The sequence below is a fragment of the Bombina bombina genome, chromosome 4 (assembly GCF_027579735.1).
Source record: "Bombina bombina isolate aBomBom1 chromosome 4, aBomBom1.pri, whole genome shotgun sequence".
In the NCBI taxonomy this organism is placed as follows: Eukaryota; Metazoa; Chordata; class Amphibia; order Anura; family Bombinatoridae; genus Bombina; species Bombina bombina.
In genome coordinates this window covers 442,227,140-442,249,172 of record NC_069502.1, presented here as the reverse complement: position 1 = coordinate 442,249,172, position 22,033 = coordinate 442,227,140, and the positions used below count along the sequence as shown (strand labels likewise).

Below are 22,033 nucleotides of genomic sequence, written 5' to 3'. Positions count from 1 at the left end.
TTTTACAGGTAACTTTGTATTTATTTTAACCAGGTACAATAGCTATTAAATAGTAAAGAACTATTTAATAGCTAAAATAGTTAAAATAATTACAAATTTACCTGTAAAAGAAATCCTAACCTAAGTTACAATTAAAACTAACACTATACTATCAATAAATTAATTAAATAAACTACCTACAATTACCTACAATTAACCTAACACTACACTATCAATAAATTAATTAAATACAATTCCTACAAATAAATACAATTAAATAAACTTGCTAAAGTACAAAAAATAAAAAAGAACTAAGTTACAAAAAATAAAAAAATATCTACAAACATAAGAAAAATATTACAACAATTTTAAACTAATTACACCTACTCTAAGCCCCCTAATAAAACAACAAAGCCCCCCAAAATAAAAAATGCCCTACCCTATTCTAAATTACTAAAGTTAAAAGCTCTTTTACCTTACCAGCCCTGAACAGGGCCCTTTGCAGGGCATGCCCCAAGAAGTTCAGCTCTTTTGCCTGTAAAAAAAAAACATACAATACCCCCCCCAACATTACAACCCACCACCCACATACCCCTAATCTAACCCAAACCCCCCTTAAATAAACCTAACACTAAGCCCCTGAAGATCATCCTACCTTGTCTTCACCTCACCAGGTATCACCGATCCGTCCTGGCTCCAAAATCTTCATCCAACCCAAGCGGGGGTTGGCGATCCATCATCCGGTGCCTGAAGAGGTCCAGAAGAGGCTCCAAAGTTTTCATCCTATCCGGGAAGAAGAGGCGATCCGGACCGGCAACCATCTTGATCCAAGCGGCATCTTCTATCTTCATCCGATGACGACCGGCTCCATCCTGAAGACCTCCACCGCGGACCCATCTTCTTCCGGCGACGTCCAACTGCAGAATGACGGTTCCTTTAAGGGACGTCATCCAAGATGGCGTCCCTCGAATTCCGATTGGCTGATAGGATTCTATCAGCCAATCGGAATTAAGCTAGGAATATTCTGATTGGCTGATGGAATCAGCCAATCAGAATCAAGTTCAATCCGATTGGCTGATCCAATCAGCCAATCAGATTGAGCTCGCATTCTATTGGCTGATCGGAACAGCCAATAGAATGCAAGCTCAATCTGATTGGCTGATTGGATCAGCCAATCGGATTGAACTTGATTCTAATTGGCTGATTCCATCAGCCAATCAGAATATTCCTAGCTTAATTCTGATTGGCTGATAGAATCCTATCAGCCAATCGGAATTCGAGGGACGCCATCTTGGATGACGTCCCTTAAAGGAACCGTCATTCTGCAGTTGGACGTCGCCGGAAGAAGATGGGTCCGCGGTGGAGGTCTTCAGGATGGAGCCGGTCGTCATCGGATGAAGATAGAAGATGCCGCTTGGATCAAGATGGTTGCCGGTCCGGATCGCCTCTTCTTCCCGGATAGGATGAAGACTTTGGAGCCTCTTCTGGACCTCTTCAGGCACCGGATGATGGATCGCCAACCCCCGCTTGGGTTGGATGAAGATTTTGGAGCCAGGACGGATCGGTGATACCTGGTGAGGTGAAGACAAGGTAGGATGATCTTCAGGGGCTTAGTGTTAGGTTTATTTAAGGGGGGTTTGGGTTAGATTAGGGGTAGGTGGGTGGTGGGTTGTAATGTGGGGGGGGGGATTGTATGTTTTTTTTTTACAGGCAAAAGAGCTGAACGTCTTGGGGCATGCCCCGCAAAGGGCCCTGTTCAGGGCTGGTAAGGTAAAAGAGCTTTTAACTTTAGTAATTTAGAATAGGGTAGGGCATTTTTTATTTTGGGGGGCTTTGTTGTTTTATTAGGGGGCTTAGAGTAGGTGTAATTAGTTTAAAATTGTTGTAATATTTTTCTTATGTTTGTAGATATTTTTTTATTTTTTGTAACTTAGTTCTTTTTTATTTTTTGTACTTTAGCAAGTTTATTTAATTGTATTTATTTGTAGGAATTGTATTTAATTAATTTATTGATAGTGTAGTGTTAGGTTAATTGTAGGTAATTGTAGGTAGTTTATTTAATTAATTTATTGATAGTATAGTGTTAGTTTTAATTGTAACTTAGGTTAGGATTTCTTTTACAGGTAAATTTGTAATTATTTTAACTATTTTAGCTATTAAATAGTTCTTAACTATTTAATAGCTATTGTACCTGGTTAAAATAAATACAAAGTTACCTGTAAAATAAATATTAATCCTAAAATAGCTATAATATAATTATAATTTATATTGTAGCTATATTAGGATTTATTTTACAGGTAAGTATTTAGCTTTAAATAGGAATAATTTATTTAATAAGAGTTAATTAATTTCATTAGATTAAAATTATATTTAACCTAGGGGGGTGTTAGTATTAGGGTTAGACTTAGCTTTAGGGGTTAATCCATTTATTAGAATAGCGGCAAGATTCGGTCAGCAGATTAGGGGTTAATAATTGAAGTTAGGTGTCGGCGATGTTAGGGAGGGCAGATTAGGGGTTAATACTATTTATTATAGGGTTAGTGAGGCGGATTAGGGGTTAATAACTTTATTATAGTAGCGCTCAGGTCCGGTCGGCAGATTAGGGGTTAATAAGTGTAGGCAGGTGGAGGCGACGTTGAGGGGGGCAGATTAGGGGTTAATAAATATAATATAGGGGTCGGCGGTGTTAGGGGCAGCAGATTAGGGGTACATAAGGATAACGTAGGTGGCGACGCTTTGCGGTCGGCAGATTAGGGGTTAATAAGTGTAGGCAGGTGGAGGCGACGTTGAGGGGGGAAGATTAGGGGTTAATAAATATAATATAGGGGTCGGCAGTGTTAGGGGCAGCAGATTTGGGGTACATAAGGATAACGTAGGTGGCGGCGCTTTGCGGTCGGCAGATTAGGGGTTAATAAGTGTAGGCAGGTGGAGGCGACATTGTGGGGGGCAGGTTAGGGGTTAATAAATATAATACAGGGGTCGGCGGTGTTAGGGGCAGCAGATTAGGGGTACATAAGTATAACGTAGGTGGCGGTCGGCAGATTAGGGGTTAAAAAATTTTTTCCGAGTGTCGGCGATGTGGGGGGACCTCGGTTTAGGGGTACATAGGTAGTTTATGGGTGTTAGTGTACTTTAGAGCACAGTAGTTAAGAGCTTTATAAACCGGCGTTAGCCCAGAAAGCTCTTAACTACTGACTTTTTTCCTGCGGCTGGAGTTTTGTCGTTAGATGTCTAACGCTCACTTCAGACATGACTCTAAATACCGGAGTTATAAAAATCCCATTGAAAAGATAGGATACGCAATTTACGTAAGGGGATCTGAGGTATGGAAAAGTCGCGGCTGGAAAGTGAGCGTTAGACCCTATTTTGAGTGACTCCAAATACCGGCGGTAGCCTAAAACCAGTGTTAGGAGCCTCTAACGCTGGTTTTCACGGCTAACGCCAAACTCTAAATCTAGGCCTATGTATTTTAAAAGTTTGGGAAATATAACTCACCTTAAATTACTCTTAACCTCATATAAATTCTGAATGCATTTAAGGATCTAAATTTATTTGTAACTTAACTCAGTATAAGTCTCCCTTTTAAAGATTTGTTTCATTGTCAAATGTATTGATATGTATTTATTGTGATATATGTGATCATAATGATATCAATAATGTGAATAATATTTTTAAAGGAATATTAAAGCCTAAAAGTATTACTCTACCTTTTCATTGCATATGTTATTAATAATCATAAACATGCCCAAATACCTTGCACCTTTGTCAGTTTTAACCTCTTTTCTCGCAATCCTCATCTGAAATTATAGGTGTTTTCAAACCTACCATGAGGGTAACTTGCTTTCTGTGTTGCCGTAGTTTCGGGTAGATAGCCAGATTCCAGCGCATGTGCTATTTCACTGTTTCCCTAGTGCATGCACTAGTGCCTTAGACAGTTCTGGCAACATGCTTTAACGATGGTGGTGTGCATGCATAAGGCGGAAGTTTAAACTGCATATGCGTTTGTGCATTCAGATTATTCATTTAACAATGTAAATAAGAGGGTTATTAATGGACTTTGGGAAAGTGTGGGGGATGTCTGATGTTACTCCATCGAGCAGATTTATATATATATATATATATATATATATATATATATATATATATATATATATATATATATATATGTGTGTATAACAACATTTTAAATTAGGGGGAGATTAAAGGCGAGTTTAAAATCCTCCACTACGCACAAAATATAGAAAAAATAACTCATTGTGTAGTTCATTAACAAATCTAGACAGGCCCAGAGGCTTGTTTTCCCACAGAAAACCTCGGAATTACATTGTTTCCAATGCAGCAAGGGATTCTGGGTAAGATATGCAAATTAAGTACACAATGACACACCTTTTTACTTCAGTCTGCTTTTCAGCAGGTTCCCTTTACGCCAAAGTATCGCTGTTCACACAGCTTATAAACTTAGCTAGGGTTAGTGCAGTGATTCATAACCATCCCAGGACAGACTGTTTCTTGGTTTTTGCCACTCATCAGCTGGGAGAAGGTTAGAATCACTGCTGGATGAAGTTGATTCCAGGTAGAATACAACAAATCACGAAACAGTCTGTCCTAGGATGGTTATGAATCACTGCACTAACCCTAGCTAAGTTTATAAGCTGTGTGAACAGCGATACTTTGGCGTAAAGGGAACCTGCTGAAAAGCAGACTGAAGTAAAAAGGTGTGTCATTGTGTACTTAATTTGCATATCTTACCCAGAATCCCTTGCTGCATTGGAAACAATGTAATTCAGAGGTTTTCTGTGGGAAAACAAGCCTCTGGGCCTGTCTAGATTTGTTAATGAACTACACAATGAGTTATTTTTTCTATATTTTATGCATAGAGGAGGATTTTAAACTCGCCTTTTATCTCCCCCTAATTTAAAATGTTGTTGTATTCTGCCTGGAATCAACTTCACCCAGCAGTGATTCTAACCTTCTCCCAGCTGATGAGTGGCAAAAACCACGAAACAGTCTGTCCTGGGATGGTTATGAATCACTGCACTAACCCTAGCTAAGTTTATAAGCTGTGTGAACAGCGATACTCTGGCGTAAAGGGAACCTGCTGAAAAGCAGACTGAAGTAAAAAGGTGTGTCATTGTGTACTTAATTTGCATATCTTACCCAGAATCCCTTGCTGCATTGGAAACAATGTAATTCCGAGGTTTTCTGTGGGAAAACAAGCCTCTGGGTCTGTCTAGATTTGTTAATGAACTACACAATTAGTTATTTATATATATATATATATATATATATACATACAGTATACAGATACAGGTAGCCCTCAGTTTACGCCGTGGTTAGGTTCCAGAAGGAATGGTTGTAAATCAAAGCCATTATAAATTGAAACCCAGTTTATAATGTAAGTCAATGAGAAGTGAGGGAGTTAGGTTCCAAACCCCTCTCAAAATTGTCATAAGTAACACCTAATACATTATTTTTAAAGCTTTGAAATTAAGATTTTAAATGCTAAACAGCATTATAAACAGTATCAAATAATCACACAACACAGAATATATAATCAAACTAAGTTTAATGAACAAAAAACATTTGCTAACAGCACCTAATAAAATAATTACACAACAGACTGCATCATCATCAAACTAAGTTTAATGAACAAAAACATTTGCTAACAGCACCTAATAAAATAATTACACAACAGACTGCATCATCATCAAACTAAGTTTAATGAACAAAAACATTTGCTAGCAGCATCTAATTAAATAATCACACAACAGACTGCATCATCATCAAACTAAGTTTAATGAACAAAAACATTTTTTTACTTGCATTTTTTTGTAAACAGTTCACTGCCTTGTTAGCATGTTAGTTATTATTGGGTCTGCACCTATTCTATGCATTTCAATCTGCAGTGATTAATAGGCAGTTAGGCACCCTCACCTCAAGCAGCTGGACAGGAAGATAATAGGGAAGTGGCTGCTAGATCTTGTTTGCTCGATAGCTCTGGTCTGCTCTGTGTACACAGATAATATCAGGCTGTTAAGCTTGTTTAACTTTGCTGCAACACAAGCGGACAGCTCCACATACTGGCTATTTTAATTAGTGCACTGCTTTTCAATGCATTTCAATAGCAGTCACATGACTGAAAAAAAATGTTGTTATTCTGAAACGGCGCAAATTGAACCGGCGTAAACCGAGGGCCACCTGTATGTATATATATATATATATATATATATATATATATATATATATATATATATATATATATATATATATATATATATATATATATATATATATATATATGTTAGAAGCTTCTAATTTTTAAAAAAGTAATTAGGATTTTGTTGTAATGAAAAATTCTTTCAATTTGAGTATTTGAATGCTCCATCTTTAAAAATACTTAAAATTAAAGTATTTGCTTTAGCTCTGTTTACTTACATTTGAAGGTCATTTGCAGTTTATTAATATTTACTTACAATAAAAGTGAAAACTATTGGAGTATAGTTTTATTTAAAGGGACAGTCTATACCAGAATTGTTATTGTTTAAAAAGATAGATAATCCCTTTATTATCCATTCCCCAGTTTTGCATAACCAACACAGTTATATTAATATACTATTTAACTGTGTGATTACCTTGTATCTAAGCCTCTGCAGACTGCCCGTTATCTCAGTGCTTTTGACAAACATGCAGTTTAGTTTCAGTGCAGACTCCTAAATAACTCCACGGGAGTGAGCATAATGTTATCTATATGACACACATGAACTAGTACTGTCTAACTCTGAAAAACTGTTAAAATGCTCTGAGCTAAGAGGCAGTTTTAAGCTGTTTAGAAATCAGTTTGTGCCTACCTAGGTTTAGCTTTTCAAAAATACCACCAAGGGAACAAAGCAAATTTGATGATAAAAGTTAACTGGAAAGTTGTTTAAAATTGCATGACCTATCTGAATCATGAAAGTTTATTTTTGACTAGACTGACCCTTTAAAATATTGTTTTATGTAAAACAAGTGTAAAGATCAAGATGTGACCGAGGTTTTTGTTTTATTTACATTGTCTATAACATATTCTGCTCCGATTCTGTTTTAGATCCAGGTGTTATCAAGAACCTGATCAAATTCAACATTACCACCAGATCTGTATCTCTGAGCTGGGAGCCACCTACAGGAAACACAAGTTCTTATCTGATCCAAATCCAGGAAAATTCAACATTTAGTAAAATTGTCACTTCAGCTTCTGTTACCATTGAAGATCTGACACCTGGGAATTATTATACATTCCTGGTCTCTGCTCTTGTTGGTGACAGTAACATACAAGGAGAGAGCAGTGCTATATCAACATACACAAGTGAGTAGCTTCGGAAAGAAAGCATTTTATTTAAAGCACAGTCTACTTCAAAAACGTTATTGTCTAGAATGATAGATAACGCCTTTACAACCCATTCTCCAGCTTTGTACAACCAACATTGTTCTATTAATTTACTTTAAAACCTTTAAACCTCTAAATCTCTGCCTGTTTCTAATCTGTTTCTAATCCCCTTTGTTGGCAATGCAGTGCAGGAAATGTTCAGTATGATACAAGTAAAACAAAGCATGTGAATGTTATTTCAGATTCTAGCGGCATCAAACTTTTGCAGTCTAGAATGCTCATTGTCATGTATTGGGTAGTTGAAATGAAAAGCACAGGCTTTCTCTCTTAAAAGATGAAAGTGATCATTTGCACAAACAATCTGATAAAAAAATAACCTGTTTAGTTTGTTAGATAATTTTTTTAAAATAATTCTGCACTCATTCTATGCATTCAATTTATGCAAAGGGATTGAACACATGGGCACATTAATAAAAAACAATGCTCAGATCGGGACTCTATTATATAAATATTATTTTTTTTTAATAATGAATAAACTCCCAGAAAAATAGTGTGGGTAGCCACAAGGACATTAGAAAAATAATATATAATTTTGGTTAGAAACATTAGTAAGAGATGATATAATCAACCTCTAATTGATTTTAAAGAGAAGCGCCTTCATTGGTATTGACTAATTAAAAGTCAACCCACTATATGAACTACTGAAATTGTAGGCACTCTGCATTAAAGGGACAGTCTACACCAGAATTTTTGTTGTTTAAAAAGAAAGATAATCCCTTTATTACCCATTCCTTAGATTTTCATAACCAACACAGTAATATAAATACACTTTTTACCTTTATATTGTATCTAAGCCTCTGCAAACTATTTCAGTTCTTTTGACAGACATGCATTTTAGCCAATCAGTGGTAGCTCCTAGGAACTCCACATGCGTGAGCACAGTGTTATCTATATGACACACATGAACTAACACCCTTTATTGGTGAAAAACTGTCAAAATGCCCTGAGAAAAGAGGCGGCCTTTAAGGGCTTAGAAATTAGCATATGAACCTCCTAGGTTTAACTTTCAACTAAGAATACCAAGAGAACAAAGCAAAATTGGAAAATTGTTTAAAATTACATTCTCTATCTAAATCATGAAAGTTTATTTTGGACTATACTGTCCCTTTAAATATAATGGCATATCCCTAACGGAAAGCAATACAATGAAAATCCTTAAGATGAGTTTATATTAGTATAATTTTGTGTCTTTTTACAGTTTAAGTTGGGTCTTGCAAGCCCATTGTATGCACCCAAAACCAATTAAATATATTAACTGTAAAAGAATAGTCTAACAAAGAACCATATAATTGAATAATTTATCATAATAAAAGTCATGCACCTCACAGCACTTTGGCCAGTCAGCAACTCAAATGCCCCATAATTCTCCAATTACCAGTTGATTCTTAGGGGCATATTTATCAAGCTCTGTATGGAGCTTGATGCCCCGTGTTTCTGGTGAGCCTGCAGGCTCGCCAGAAACAGCAGTTATGAAGCAGCGGTCACAAAGACCGATGCTCCATAACCTGTCCGCCTGCTCTGAGCAGGCGGACAGACATCGCCGCAATTCAACCTGATCGAGTACGATCAGGTTGATTGACACCCCCCTGCTGGCGGCCGATTGGCCGCGAGTATGCAGGGGGCGGCGTTACACCAGCAGCTCTTGCGAGTTGCTGGTGCAATGCTGAATACGGCGAGCATATTGCTCTCCGTATTCAGCGAGGTCTGCCTTTTCAGGGCAATGGGGAGCTTAGTTTTTTTTAGTTAGGGTTTTATTTGGGGGTTGGTTGTGTGGGTGGTTGGTTTTACTGTTGGGTTTTTTTTTTTTTTTTCTTACATGTAAAAGAGCTGATTTTTTTGGTGCAATGCCCCGCAAAAGGCCCTTTTAAGGGCTATTGGTAGTTTAGTTTAGGCTAGGGGTTTTTATTATTTTGGGGGGCTTTTTTATTTTGATAGGGCTATTAGATTAGGTGTAATTAGTTTAAATATCTTGTAATTTGTTTTTTATTTTGTGTAATTTATTATTTTTTTGTTGTAATTTAGGTATTTGTATTTAATTTAGTTAATTGTATTTAATTTAGGTAATTTATTTAATTGTAGGGTTAGCTTAGGTGTTAGTGTACGACAGGTTAGGTTTTATTTTACAGTTAAATTTGTATTTATTTTAGCTAGGTAGTTATTAAATAGTTAATAACTATTTAGTAACTATTGTACCTAGTTAAAATAAATACAAACTTGCCTGTAAAATAAAAATAAAACCATAAGCCTAGACTTAGAGTTTGGCGTTAGCCGTCAAAACTAGCGTTAGGGGGTCCTAACGCTGGTTTTGGCCGCCCGCTGGTATTTAGAGTCAGTCAGGAAAGGGTCTAACGCTCACTTTGCAGCCGCGACTTTTCCATACCGCAGATCCCCCTACGCCATTTACGTATCCTATCTTTTCAATGGGATCTTTCTAACGCCGGTATTTAGAGTCGTGGCTGAAGTGAGCGTTAGAAATCTAACAACAAGACTCCAACCGCAGCAAAAAGCCAGGAGTTAAGAGCTTTCTGGGCTAACGCCGGTTCATAAAGCTTTTAACTACTGTGTTCTAAAGTACACTAACACCCATAAACTACCTATGTACCCCTAAACCGAGGCCCCCCCACATCGCCGCCACTCTATTAAATTTTTTAACCCCTAATCTGCCGACCGCACACCGCAGCAACCTACGTTATCCCTATGTACCCCTAATCTGCTGCCCCTAACACCGCCGACCCCTATATTATATTTATTAACCCCTAATCTGCCGCCCCCAACGTCGCCGCCACCTACCTACACTTATTAACCCCTAATCTGCCGACCGGACCTCACGGCTACTATAATAAAGTTATTAACCCCTAATCCGCCTCACTCCAGCCTCAATAACCCTATAATAAATAGTATTAACCCCTAATCTGCCCTCCCTAACATCACCGACACCTAACTTCAAGTATTAACCCCTAATCTGCCGACCGGACCTCACCGCTACTCTATTAAAGTTATTAACCCCTAAAGCTAAGTCTAACCCTAACACTAATACCCCCCTAAGTTAAATATAATTTTTATCTAACGAAATAAATTAACTCTTATTAAATAAATTAATCCTATTTAATGCTAAATACTTACCTGTAAAATAAATCCTAATATAGCTACAATATAAATTATAATTATATTGTAGCTATTTTAGGATTAATATTTATTTTACAGGTAACTTTGTATTTATTTTAACCAGGTACAATAGCTATTAAATAGTTAATAACTATTAAATAGCTACCTAGTTAAAATAATTACAAAATTACCTGTAAAATAAATCCTAACCTAAGTTACAATTAAACCTAACACTACACTATCAATAAATTAATTAAATAAAATACCTACAATTATCTACAATTAAACCTAACACTACACTATCAATAAATAAATTACATAAAATACCTACAAATAAATACAAATAAATACACTAACTAAAGTACAAAAAATAAAAAAAGAACTAAGTTACAAAAAATAAAAAAATAATTTACAAACATTAGAAAAATATTACAACAATTTTAAGCTAATTACACCTACTCTAAGCCCCCTAATAAAATAACAAAGCCCACCAAAATAAAAAAATGTCCTACCCTATTCTAAAATGAAAATAGAAAAGCTCTTTTACCTTACCAGCCCGTAAAAGGGCCTTTTGCGGGGCATGCCCCAAAGAATTCTGCTCTTTTACCTGTAAAAAAAAACCATACAATACCCCCCCCAACATAACCCACCACCCTCATACCCCTAATCTAACCCAAACCCCCCTTAAATAAACTTAACACTAAGCCCCTGAAGATCTTCCTACCTTATCTTCACCACGCCGGGTATCACCGATCGGTCCAGAAGAGGCTCCGAAGTCTTCATCCAAGCCCAAGTGGGGGCTGAAGAGATCCATCATCAGGCTGAAGAGGTCCATCATCGGGCTGAAGAGGTCCATCATCGGGCTGAAGTCTTGATCCAAGTGGCGGCTGAAGAGGTCCATCATCGGGCAGAAGTCTTCATCCTATCCGGGCAGAAGAGGACATCTGGACCGGTCGACATCTTCATCCAAGCGGCATCTTCTATCTTCATCCATCCGGAGCGGAGCGGGACATCTTCTTCCAGCTGACGCGGATCCATCCTCTTCTACCGACGCCTACTCACCGAATGACGGTTCCTTTAAATGACGTCATCCAAGATGGCGTCCCTCGAATTCCGATTGGCTGATAGGATTCTATCAGCCAATCGGAATTAAGGTAGGAAAATTCTTATTGGCTGATGGAATCAGCCAATCAGATTGAGCTCGCATTCTTTTGGCTGTTCCGATCAGCCAATAGAATGCAAGCTCAATCTGATTGGCTGATTGGATCAGCCAATCGATTGAACTTGAATCTGATTGGCTGATTCCATCAGCCAATCAGAATTTTCCTACCTTAATTCTGATTGGCTGATAGAATCCTATCAGCCAATCGGTATTCGAGGGACGCCATCTTGGATGACGTCATTTAAAGGAACCGTCATTCGGTGAGTAGGCGTCGGTAGAAGAGGATGGATCCGCGTCGGCTGGAAGAAGATGTTCCCGCTCCGCTCCAGATGGATGAAGATAGAAGATGCCACTTGGATGAAGATGTCTACCGGTCCGGATGTCCTCTTCTGCCCGGATAGGATGAAGACTTCTGCCGCTCCGGATGTTTTCTTTTGGTCCATCGGTGCCCGGCTGGGTGAACACGACTCAAGGTAGGGAGATCTTCAGGGGCTTAGTGTTAGGTTTATTTAAGGGGAGTTTGGGTTAGATTAGGGGTATGTGGGTGGTGGGTCGTAATGTTGGTGGGGGTATTGTATGTTTTTTTTACAGGCAAAAGAGCAGAATTCTTTGGGGCATGCCCCGCAAAAGGCCCTTTTAAGGGCTGGTAAGGTAAAAGAGCTTTTCTATTTTTATTTTAGAATAGGGTAGGGAATTTTTTTATTTTGGGGGGCTTTGTTATTTTATTAGGGGGCTTAGAGTAGGTGTAATTAGCTTAAAATTGTTGTAATATTTTTCTAATGTTTGTAAATAATTTTTTTATTTTTTGTTACTTAGTTATTTTTTATTTTTTGTACTTTAGTTAGTTTATTTAATTGTATTTATTTGTAGGTATTTTATGTAATTAATTTATTGATAGTGTAGTGTTAGGTTTAATTGTAGATAATTGTAGGTATTTTATGTAATTAATTTATTGATAGTGTAGTGTTAGGTTTAATTGTAACTTAGGTTAGGATTTATTTTACTGGTAATTTTGTAATTATTTTAACTAGGTAGCTATTAAATAGTTATTAACTATTTAATAGCTATTGTACCTGGTTAAAATAAATACAAAGTTGCCTGTAAAATAAATATTAATCCTAAAATAGCTACAATATAATTATAATTTATATTGTAGCTATATTAGGATTCATTTTACAGGTAAGTATTTAGCTAGGATATAATTTATTTAATAAGAGTTAATTTATTTCGTTAGATAAAGTTATATTTAATTTAGGGGGGTGTTAGTGTTAGGGTTAGACTTAGCTTTAGGGGTTAATAACTTTAATAGAATAGCGGTGAGGTCCGGTCGGCAGATTAGGGGTTAATACTTGAAGTTAGGTGTCGGTGATGTTAGGGAGGGCAGATTAGGGGTTAATACTATTTATTATAGGGTTATTGAGGCGGGAGTGAGGCGGATTAGGGGTTAATAACTTTATTACAGTAGCGGTGAGGTCCGGTCGGCAGATTAGGGGTTAATAAGTGTAGGTAGGTGGCGGCGACGTTGGGGGCAGCAGATTAGGGGTTAATAAATATAATATAGGGGTCGGCGGTGTTAGGAGCAGCAGATTAGGGGTACATAGGGATAACGTAGGTGGTATACGGAGCGGCAGATTAGGGGTTAATACTTGAAGTTAGGTGTCGGTGATGTTAGGGAGGGCAGATTAGGGGTTAATACTATTTATTATAGGGTTTTTGAGGCGGGAGTGAGGCGGATTAGGGGTTAATAACTTTATTACAGTAGCGGTGAGGTCCGGTCGGCAGATTAGGGGTTAATAAGTGTAGGTAGGTGGCGGCGACGTTGGGGGCAGCAGATTAGGGGTTAATAAATATAATATAGGGGTCGGCGGTGTTAGGGGCAGCAGATTAGGGGTACATAGGGATAACGTAGGTGGTATACGGAGCGGCAGATTAGGGGTTAAAAAAATATGCAGTGGTCAGCGATAGCGGGGGCGGCAGATTAGGGGTTAATAAGTGTAAGGTTAGGGGTGTTTAGACTCGGGGTTCATGTTAGGGTGTTAGGTGCAGACTTAGGAAGTGTTTCCCCATAGGAAACAATGGGGCTGCGTTAGGAGCTGAACGCTGCTTTTTTGCAGGTGTTAGGTTATTTTTCAGCTCAACTGGCCCCATTGTTTCCTATGGGGAAATCGTGCATGAGCACGTTTTTGAAGCTGGCCGCGTCCGTAAGCACCGCTGGTACTGAGAGTTGCAGTGGCGGTAAATATGCTATACCCTCCCTTTTTGGAGCCTAACGCAGCCCTTCTGTGAACTCTAAATACCAGCGGTATTTAAAAGGTGCGGGAGAAAAAAAGCATGCATAGCTAACACACCCCTTTGGCCGCAGAACTCTAAATCTAGCCGTAAGATAGCTACAATGTAACTACTGACTTTAGAATGCGTTACGAATCTTGCGGGATAGGTTGTACCGCTCACTTTTTGGCCTAAAAAGAAAGCTTGTAATATTGGCGCTATGGAAGTCCCATTGAAAATAGACTTTACACAAATTGCGTAAGTTAATTTGCCTTACGGCCAAAAAAGTGTGCGGGGCAGCTGTACCTACAAGACTCGTAATAGCAGCAGTAGTAAAAAAGCAGCGTTATGAGCCTTAACGCTGCTTTTTTACTCATAACGCAAAACTTGTAATCTAACCGTTAGTATCTACTCCAATGCAATACATTTTATGAATGCATTTGTGGTGTTTGACAGTGTCAATGCTTTGCTAAGTGATTTAATTAATTGCCTAGCTATGATATTTAAATATAAAGAGTTTCCTTGATTTTAGTTTAATATTTTTAGGGTAGTTTTAGAGTTCAGACTTTTTCAATGGCATAAATATACAGATTTATATGTCATAATATGTCATAATAATACCACTTTATTATTAACAATCGGCTAGATTACGAGTCTTGCGTTAGGGTTAAAAAGCAGCGTTGACAGGTCCTAACGCTGCTTTTTAACGCCCGCTGGTATTACGAGTCTTGCAGGTACAGGTGTACTGCTCACTTTTTCGGCCAGACTCTAAAATACTGCAAATCCAGTTACGTCAATTGCGTATCCTCTTTTTTCAATGGGACTTGCATAGCGCCGGTATTACGAGTCTTCCTAAAAGTGAGCGGTAGACCCTCTCCTGTCAAGCCTGGTACCGCATTTGAAAGTCAGTAGTTAAGAGTTTTATGGGCTAACGCCGTAGCATAAAACTCTTAACTAAAGTGCTAATAAGTACACTAACACCCATAAACTACCTATTAACCCCTAAACCAAGGCCCCCCCACATCGCAAACACTTAAATAAATTTTTTAACCCCTAATCTGCCGAACCGGACATTGCCGCCACTATAATAAATATATTAACCCCTAAACCGGCGCACTCCCGCCTCATAAACACTAGTTAAATTTTATTAACCCATAATCTGCCGCCCCCAACGTCGCTGCCACTATATTAAAGTTATTAACCCCTAAATCTAAATCTAACCCTAACCCTAACACCCCCTAACTTAAATCCCTAACTTAAATATTATTTAAATAAATCTAAATAAAATAACTACAATTAACTAAATAATTCCTATTTAAAACTAAATACTTACCTATAAAATAAACCCTAAGCTAGCTACAATATAACTAATAGTTACATTGTATCTAGCTTAGGGTTTATTTTTATTTCACAGGCAAGTTTGTATTTATTTTAACTAGGTAGAATATTTAAAATAAAGAAAAATTTACCTGTAAAATAAAACCTAACCTAAGTTACAATTACACCTAACACTACACTATAATTAAATTAATTCCCTAAATTAACTAAAATTAAATACAATTAAATACAATTATCTAAAGTACGAAAAAAACAAACACTAAATTACAGAAAATAATAAAATAATTACAAGATTTTTAAACTAATTACACCTAATCTAATCCCCCTAATAAAATAAAAAAGCCCCCCAAAATAATAAAAAGCCCTACCCTATACTAAATTACAAATAGCCCTTAGAAGGGCTTTTTGCGGGGCATTGCCCCAAAGTAATCAGCTCTTTTACCTGTAAAAAAAGTACAATACCCCCCAACATTAAAACCCATCACCCACACACCCAACCCTATTCTAAAACCCACCCAATCCCCCCTTAATAAAACCTAACACTAACCACTTGAAGATCATCTTACCTTGAGAAGTCTTCACCCAACCGGGCCGAAATCCTCAATGAAGCCGGGCGAAGTAAACCTCCAGACGGGCAGAAGTCTTCATCCAGACGGCATCTTCTATCTTCATCCATCCGGCGCGGAGCGGGTCCATCTTCAAAACATCTGACGCGGAGCATCCTCTTCTGTCTTCATCCGACGACTGAATGAAGGTTCTTTTAAATGACGTCATCCAAGATGGCATCCCTTGAATTCCGATTCAACCAATCGGAATTAAGGTAGAAAAAATCCCATTGGCTGATGCAATCAGGCAAGAGGATTGAACTTCAATCCTATTGACTGATTGGAACAGCCAATAGGATTGAGCTTGCATTCTATTGGCTGATTGGAACAGCCAATAGAATGCAAGCTCAATCCTATTGGCTGATTGCATCAGCCAATAGGATTATTTCTACCTTAATTCCGATTGGCTGATAGAATTCTATCAGCCAATGGGAATTCAAGGGATGCCATCTTGGATTACGTCATTTAAAGGAACCTTCATTCAGTCGTCGGATGAAGACAGAAGAGGATGCTCTGCGTCGGATGTCTTGAAGATGGACCCGCTTCGCGCCAGATGGATGAAAATAGAAGATGCCGTCTGGATGAAGACTTCTGCCCGTCTGGAGGACCTCTTTTTCCCAGCTTGGATGAAGACTTCTGCCCGTCTGGAGGACCGCTTCGCCCGGCTTCGTTGATGACTTCGGCCCGGTTGGGTGAAGACTTCTCAAGGTAAGGGGTTAGTGTTAGGTTTTATTAAGGGGGGATTGGGTGGGTTTTAGAGTAGTGTTGGGTGTGTGGGTGGTGGGTTTTAATGTTAGGGGGTATTGTACTTTGTTTTTACAGGTAAAAGAGCTGATTACTTTGGGGCAATGCCCCGCAAAAAGCCCTTTTAAGGTCTATTTGTAATTTAGTATAGGGTAGGGCTTTTTATTATTTTGGGGTGCTTTTTTATTTTATTAGCTGGATTAGATTAGGTGTAATTAGTTTTTTTCGTACTTTAGATAATTGTATTTAATTGTTTTTAATTGTAGTTAATTTAGGGAATTAATTTAATTATAGTGTAGTGTTAGGTGTCATTTTAACTTAGGTTAGGTTTTATTTTACAGGTAAATATTTCTATATTTTAACTATGTAGCTATTAAATAGTTAATAACTATTTAATAACTATTGTACCTAGTTAAAATAAATACAAACTTGCCTGTAAAATAAAAATAAACCCTAAGCTAGATACAATGTAACTATTAGTTATATTGTAGCTAGCTTAGGGTTTATTTTATAGGTAAGTATTTAGTTTTAAATAGGAATAATTTAGTTAATAATAGTAATTTTATTTATATTTATTTAAATTATATTTAAGTTAGGGGGGTTAGGGTTAGACTTAGTTTTAGGGGTTAATAACTTTAATATAGTGGCAGCAACATTGGGGGCGGCAGATTAGGGGTTAATAATATAATGTAGGTGTCGGCAATGTCGGGGGTGGCAGATTAGGGGTTAATAAGTGTAAGATTAAGGGTGTTTAGACTCGGGGTTCAGGTTTAGGTGTAGACATAAAATGTATTTCCCCATAGGAATCAATGGGGCTGCGTTAGGAGCTGAACACTGCTTTTTTTTTTCACCCGGCTCTCCCCCATTGATTCCTATGGGAAAATCGTGCACTAGCACGTTTAGCCAGCTCACCGCTACCGTAAGCAGAGCTGGTATTACAGTGAGATGTGGAGCTAAATTTTGCTCTCCGTTCACTTTTGTGCAGGTTTGTAAAAACCCGTAATACCAGCGTTGTTTGTAGGTGAGCGGTGAGCATAAACTGCTTGTTAGCACCGCACCCCTGTTACCGCAAAACTCGTAATCTAGGCGTATGGGTATAAATGTTAAAGAAAGTATTTTTCTTGTTTTTGTTCCAGACACTGTAATAGTGAAGAATCTTAAAACTCATGAACAGTACTCTAGATTATAACTGACAGATACATATTACGTAGCATTTTTTAAAATGTTATCAGAACAAATGTACTATTGTTTACTTTATACTGTGTTAGTTCAAAATGGAAAGCCGTACATATTCTACAAGTCTGTTAACATGTTTTGTGTAAAATATTTATTACTAGAACCTGAAAAAGTGAAAAATATTGGCACATTCAATATTACCACCACATCGATTTCTCTGCACTGGGAACCACCAGATGGAAACGCAAGTTCTTATATTATCAAAATCCAGGGAAATACCACTTTCAGTAAAAATGTGACTTCTACTTCTGTTACAATTGAAGACCTAACTCCTGGGATTTATTACACATTCCTGGTCTCTGCTTTTGTTGATGAATATAATGTACAGGGGAGCAGCCAAATCATAGCCACCTACACAGGTGAGTGTATTCAAGAAGAGACTCAAAAAATAAAAACATATACATTAAAAGATCAAGATTCGGAAATGTCACACATCACGCACATTTTACAATAGTTATTATTTCAATAAGGATGCAATTAAATTATTAAAAAGAGGATTGACTATGGCCTAGATTACAAGTGGAGTGCTATTGATAGCAATAGCTTATGTTACAAGGGGAAAGTTGTAACTAAAAAAGTTAGTGTGACTTGAGACCTATACTAAAGTGACAGGGCCAGAATAAAGGTTCAACAAAACACAGGTAAAACATTAAAATAAATTATTACACTGTGTGTGTGTGTACATATACATGAGTATATACATGTGTGTATAAATGCATGCATTTTTGTTTATGTGCTTATATGTGTAAAAATGTATGTGCACACATACATACAGGTACATATAGAGGCCTTTTTATCAAATGTCTGTCGGACCTGATCCGACAGTGCGGATTAGGTCCGACAGACATCGCTGAATGCGGAGAGCAATACGCTCTCCGTATTCAGCATTGCATCAGCAGCTCACAAGAGCTACTGGTGCAACACAGCCCCCGCCAATCCGTCGTCAGCAGGGGGTGTCAATCAACCCGATCGTACTCGATCAGGTTGAATTGTGGCGATTCCTGTCCGCCTGCTCAGTCAAATACCTTGTAATTTAAAATATAATCTTAAACAAATTGAATATGTTTTTAATATAAATACTTCAAATACTTTTGTTTTCACTTATAAGAAAATGTTCTTTTTATTTTTTAATATCTCTATCTATTTATCTATCGATATACAGTATATTTATACAATATATATATATATATAGAACAGGAAACAGCACTCACTGGACTTAAGTATAAACAGATAGTTTATTAGGTAACGTTTCGGGGAATGCTCCCCTTCATCAGACGGGTCTGATGAAAGGGAGCATTCCCCAAAACGTTACCTAATAAACTATCTGTTTATACTTAAGTCCAGTGAGTGCTGTTTCCTGTTCTCTATATTCTAACCTACTCTAGCACCCTGGCCCTTGGCGAACTGTTTGTGAGAGTGCACTTGCCTCATTGTGTGTGTGTATATATATATATATATATATATATATATACACACACACATACATTTATGCATATGCATATGTATATTTAAAAATAATACTTTCTTATAAATGAAGAAAAAAGGTATTTTAAGTATTTCTTAACGCACCTTTGGTTTTAGGGCATTTGTCCTAGTGCACCTTCAGATTAAAGTACAGGTGAAAGCCAGGAGAGGTTTTTGTAGCGCGCCCAATAGAAGTCTGTGGGGAAAGGGAGTTAGCTCAGCCACACAGTCTGACCTTTAACTGTTAGTGTGCTTGAGTCTTTCGCTTGCACACTAACATTTTACTTTCAATTTGGAATCCCAGAGCAAGAATAGGAGTGCTAATATTTTTGCACTCCACTTCTAATCTAGCTCTTTGGCCTCTATTTATCAAGCTGTCAACTGCAAATAGGCTGGAATTCCGCAGCGTATTTTTGGCGAGCTTGATTCAAACCCTACAAACCGGCAAAAGTAGAATTTAGTGACGTAATATACGATCCGCCGGACTCAGTCCAACACAATTCGATGCGTACGTCACTACAGATGTTCCAAATGCAAGTTCGGCACTATCTGAGTACTTTTGCTAGTTATCAAATAACTAGCAGGTACGGTCGGCACTTTTCCGGCCCAGCGTACCTGGTTTTCAATCTGCCGCCCTGGAGGTGGCGGATACCATAGGAATCAATGGGAGTCTGAAAGCAGCGAAAGCTCATGTTCGCTGCTGCCCGATATCCCATTGATTCCTATGGTAATGTTTACACCTAACACCCTAACAAGTACCCCAAGTCTAAATTGCAGAAAATAATAAAATAATTACAAGTTTTTTAAACTAATTACACCTTATCTAATCCCCCTAATAAAATAAAAAGCCCACCAAAATAATAAATAGCCCTACCCTATACTAAATTACAAATAGCCCTTAAAAGGGCCTTTTGCAGGGCATTGCCCCAAAGTATTCAGCTCTTTTACCTGTAAAAAAAAAGAAATACAACCCCCCCCAACATTAAAACCCACCACCCACCCACACACCCAACCCTACTCTAAAGCCCATATAGGGTAGGTCTTTTCTCCAACATAGGTGTGTCCGGTCCACGGCGTCATCCTTACTTGTGGGATATTCTCTTCCCCAACAGGAAATGGCAAAGAGCCCAGCAAAGCTGGTCACATGATCCCTCCTAGGCTCCGCCTACCCCAGTCATTCTCTTTGCCGTTGTACAGGCAACATCTCCACGGAGATGGCTTAGAGTTTTTTAGTGTTTAACTGTAGTTTTTATTATTCAATCAAGAGTTTGTTATTTTAAAATAGTGCTGGTATGTACTATTTACTCTGAAACAGAAAAGAGATGAAGATTTCTGTTTGTATGAGGAAAATGATTTTAGCAACCGTTACTAAAATCCATGGCTGTTCCACACAGGACTGTTGAGAGGAATTAACTTCAGTTGGGGGAACAGTGAGCAGTCTTTTGCTGCTTGAGGTATGACACATTCTAACAAGACGATGTAATGCTGGAAGCTGTCATTTTCCCTATGGGAGCCGGTAAGCCATTTTTATTCAGACAGTAAATAAGGGCTTCACAAGGGCTTATTAAGACTGTAGACATTTTCTGGGCTAAATCGATAAAGAATGGGAAAGGCCCGGTATACCTTTCGTCCCTCCCCCCATATTTAAAAAATTGTTTCCTATGGTCGACCCTAGAAAGGACTTATGGCAGACTGTCCCCAAGGTCGAGGGAGCGGTTTCTACTTTAAACAAACGCACCACTATACCCATAGAAGATAGTTGTGCTTTCAAAGATCCTATGGATAAAAAAATAGAAGGTTTGCTTAAAAAGATGTTTGTTCAGCAAGGTTACCTTCTACAACCAATTTCATGCATTGTCCCTGTCACTACAGCCGCGTGTTTCTGGTTCGATGAGCTAGTAAAGGCGATCGATAGTGATTCTCCTCCTTATGAGGAGATTATGGACAGAATCCGTGCTCTCAAATTGGCTAATTCTTTCACCCTAGACGCCACTTTGCAATTGGCTAGGTTAGCGGCGAAGAATTCTGGGTTTGCTATTGTGGCGCGTAGAGCGCTTTGGTTGAAATCTTGGTCAGCGGATGCGTCTTCCAAGAACAAACTCCTTAACATTCCTTTCAAGGGGAAAACGCTGTTTGGCCCTGACTTGAAAGAGATTATCTCTGATATCACTGGGGGTAAGGGCCACGCCCTTCCTCAGGATAGGTCTTTCAAGACCAAAAATAAACCTAATTTTCGTCCCTTTCGTAGAAACGGACCAGCCCCAAGTGCTACGTCCTCTAAGCAAGAGGGTAATACTTCTCAAGCCAAGCCAGCCTGGAGACCAATGCAAGGCTGGAACAAGGGAAAGCAGGCCAAGAAACCTGCCACTGCTACCAAGACAGCATGAAATGTTGGCCCCCGATCCGAGAAATATATCTGTTGGTGTGAATCTAAAGGATTCCCTTGGGACAAGGTAAAGATTCCTAGGATTCTATCTTTTCTTCAAGAAGGATTGGAGAAAGGATTATCTGCAAGTTCCTTGAAGGGACAGATTTCTGCCTTGTCTGTGTTACTTCACAAAAAGCTGGCAGCTGTGCCAGATGTTCAAGCCTTTGTTCAGGCTCTGGTTAGAATCAAGCCTGTTTACAAACCTTTGACTCCTCCTTGGAGTCTCAACTTAGTTCTTTCAGTTCTTCAGGGGGTTCCGTTTGAACCCTTACATTCCGTTG

At 38.2% G+C, this 22,033-nt stretch overlaps 1 protein-coding gene across 1 annotated transcript in view; it reads left to right on the top strand.

Annotated features, from left to right (window-relative positions):
* The window catches only part of LOC128656400 (titin-like), a 491,015-nt gene that overhangs the window by 192,612 nt on the left and 276,370 nt on the right, over nucleotides 1–22,033 (top strand). The window contains exons 47-48 of the mRNA XM_053710280.1: nucleotides 7,064–7,321; nucleotides 17,962–18,219. Coding sequence (XP_053566255.1) covers nucleotides 7,064–7,321; nucleotides 17,962–18,219 — 516 coding nt within the window. The remainder of the gene's footprint in view (nucleotides 1–7,063; nucleotides 7,322–17,961; nucleotides 18,220–22,033) is intronic.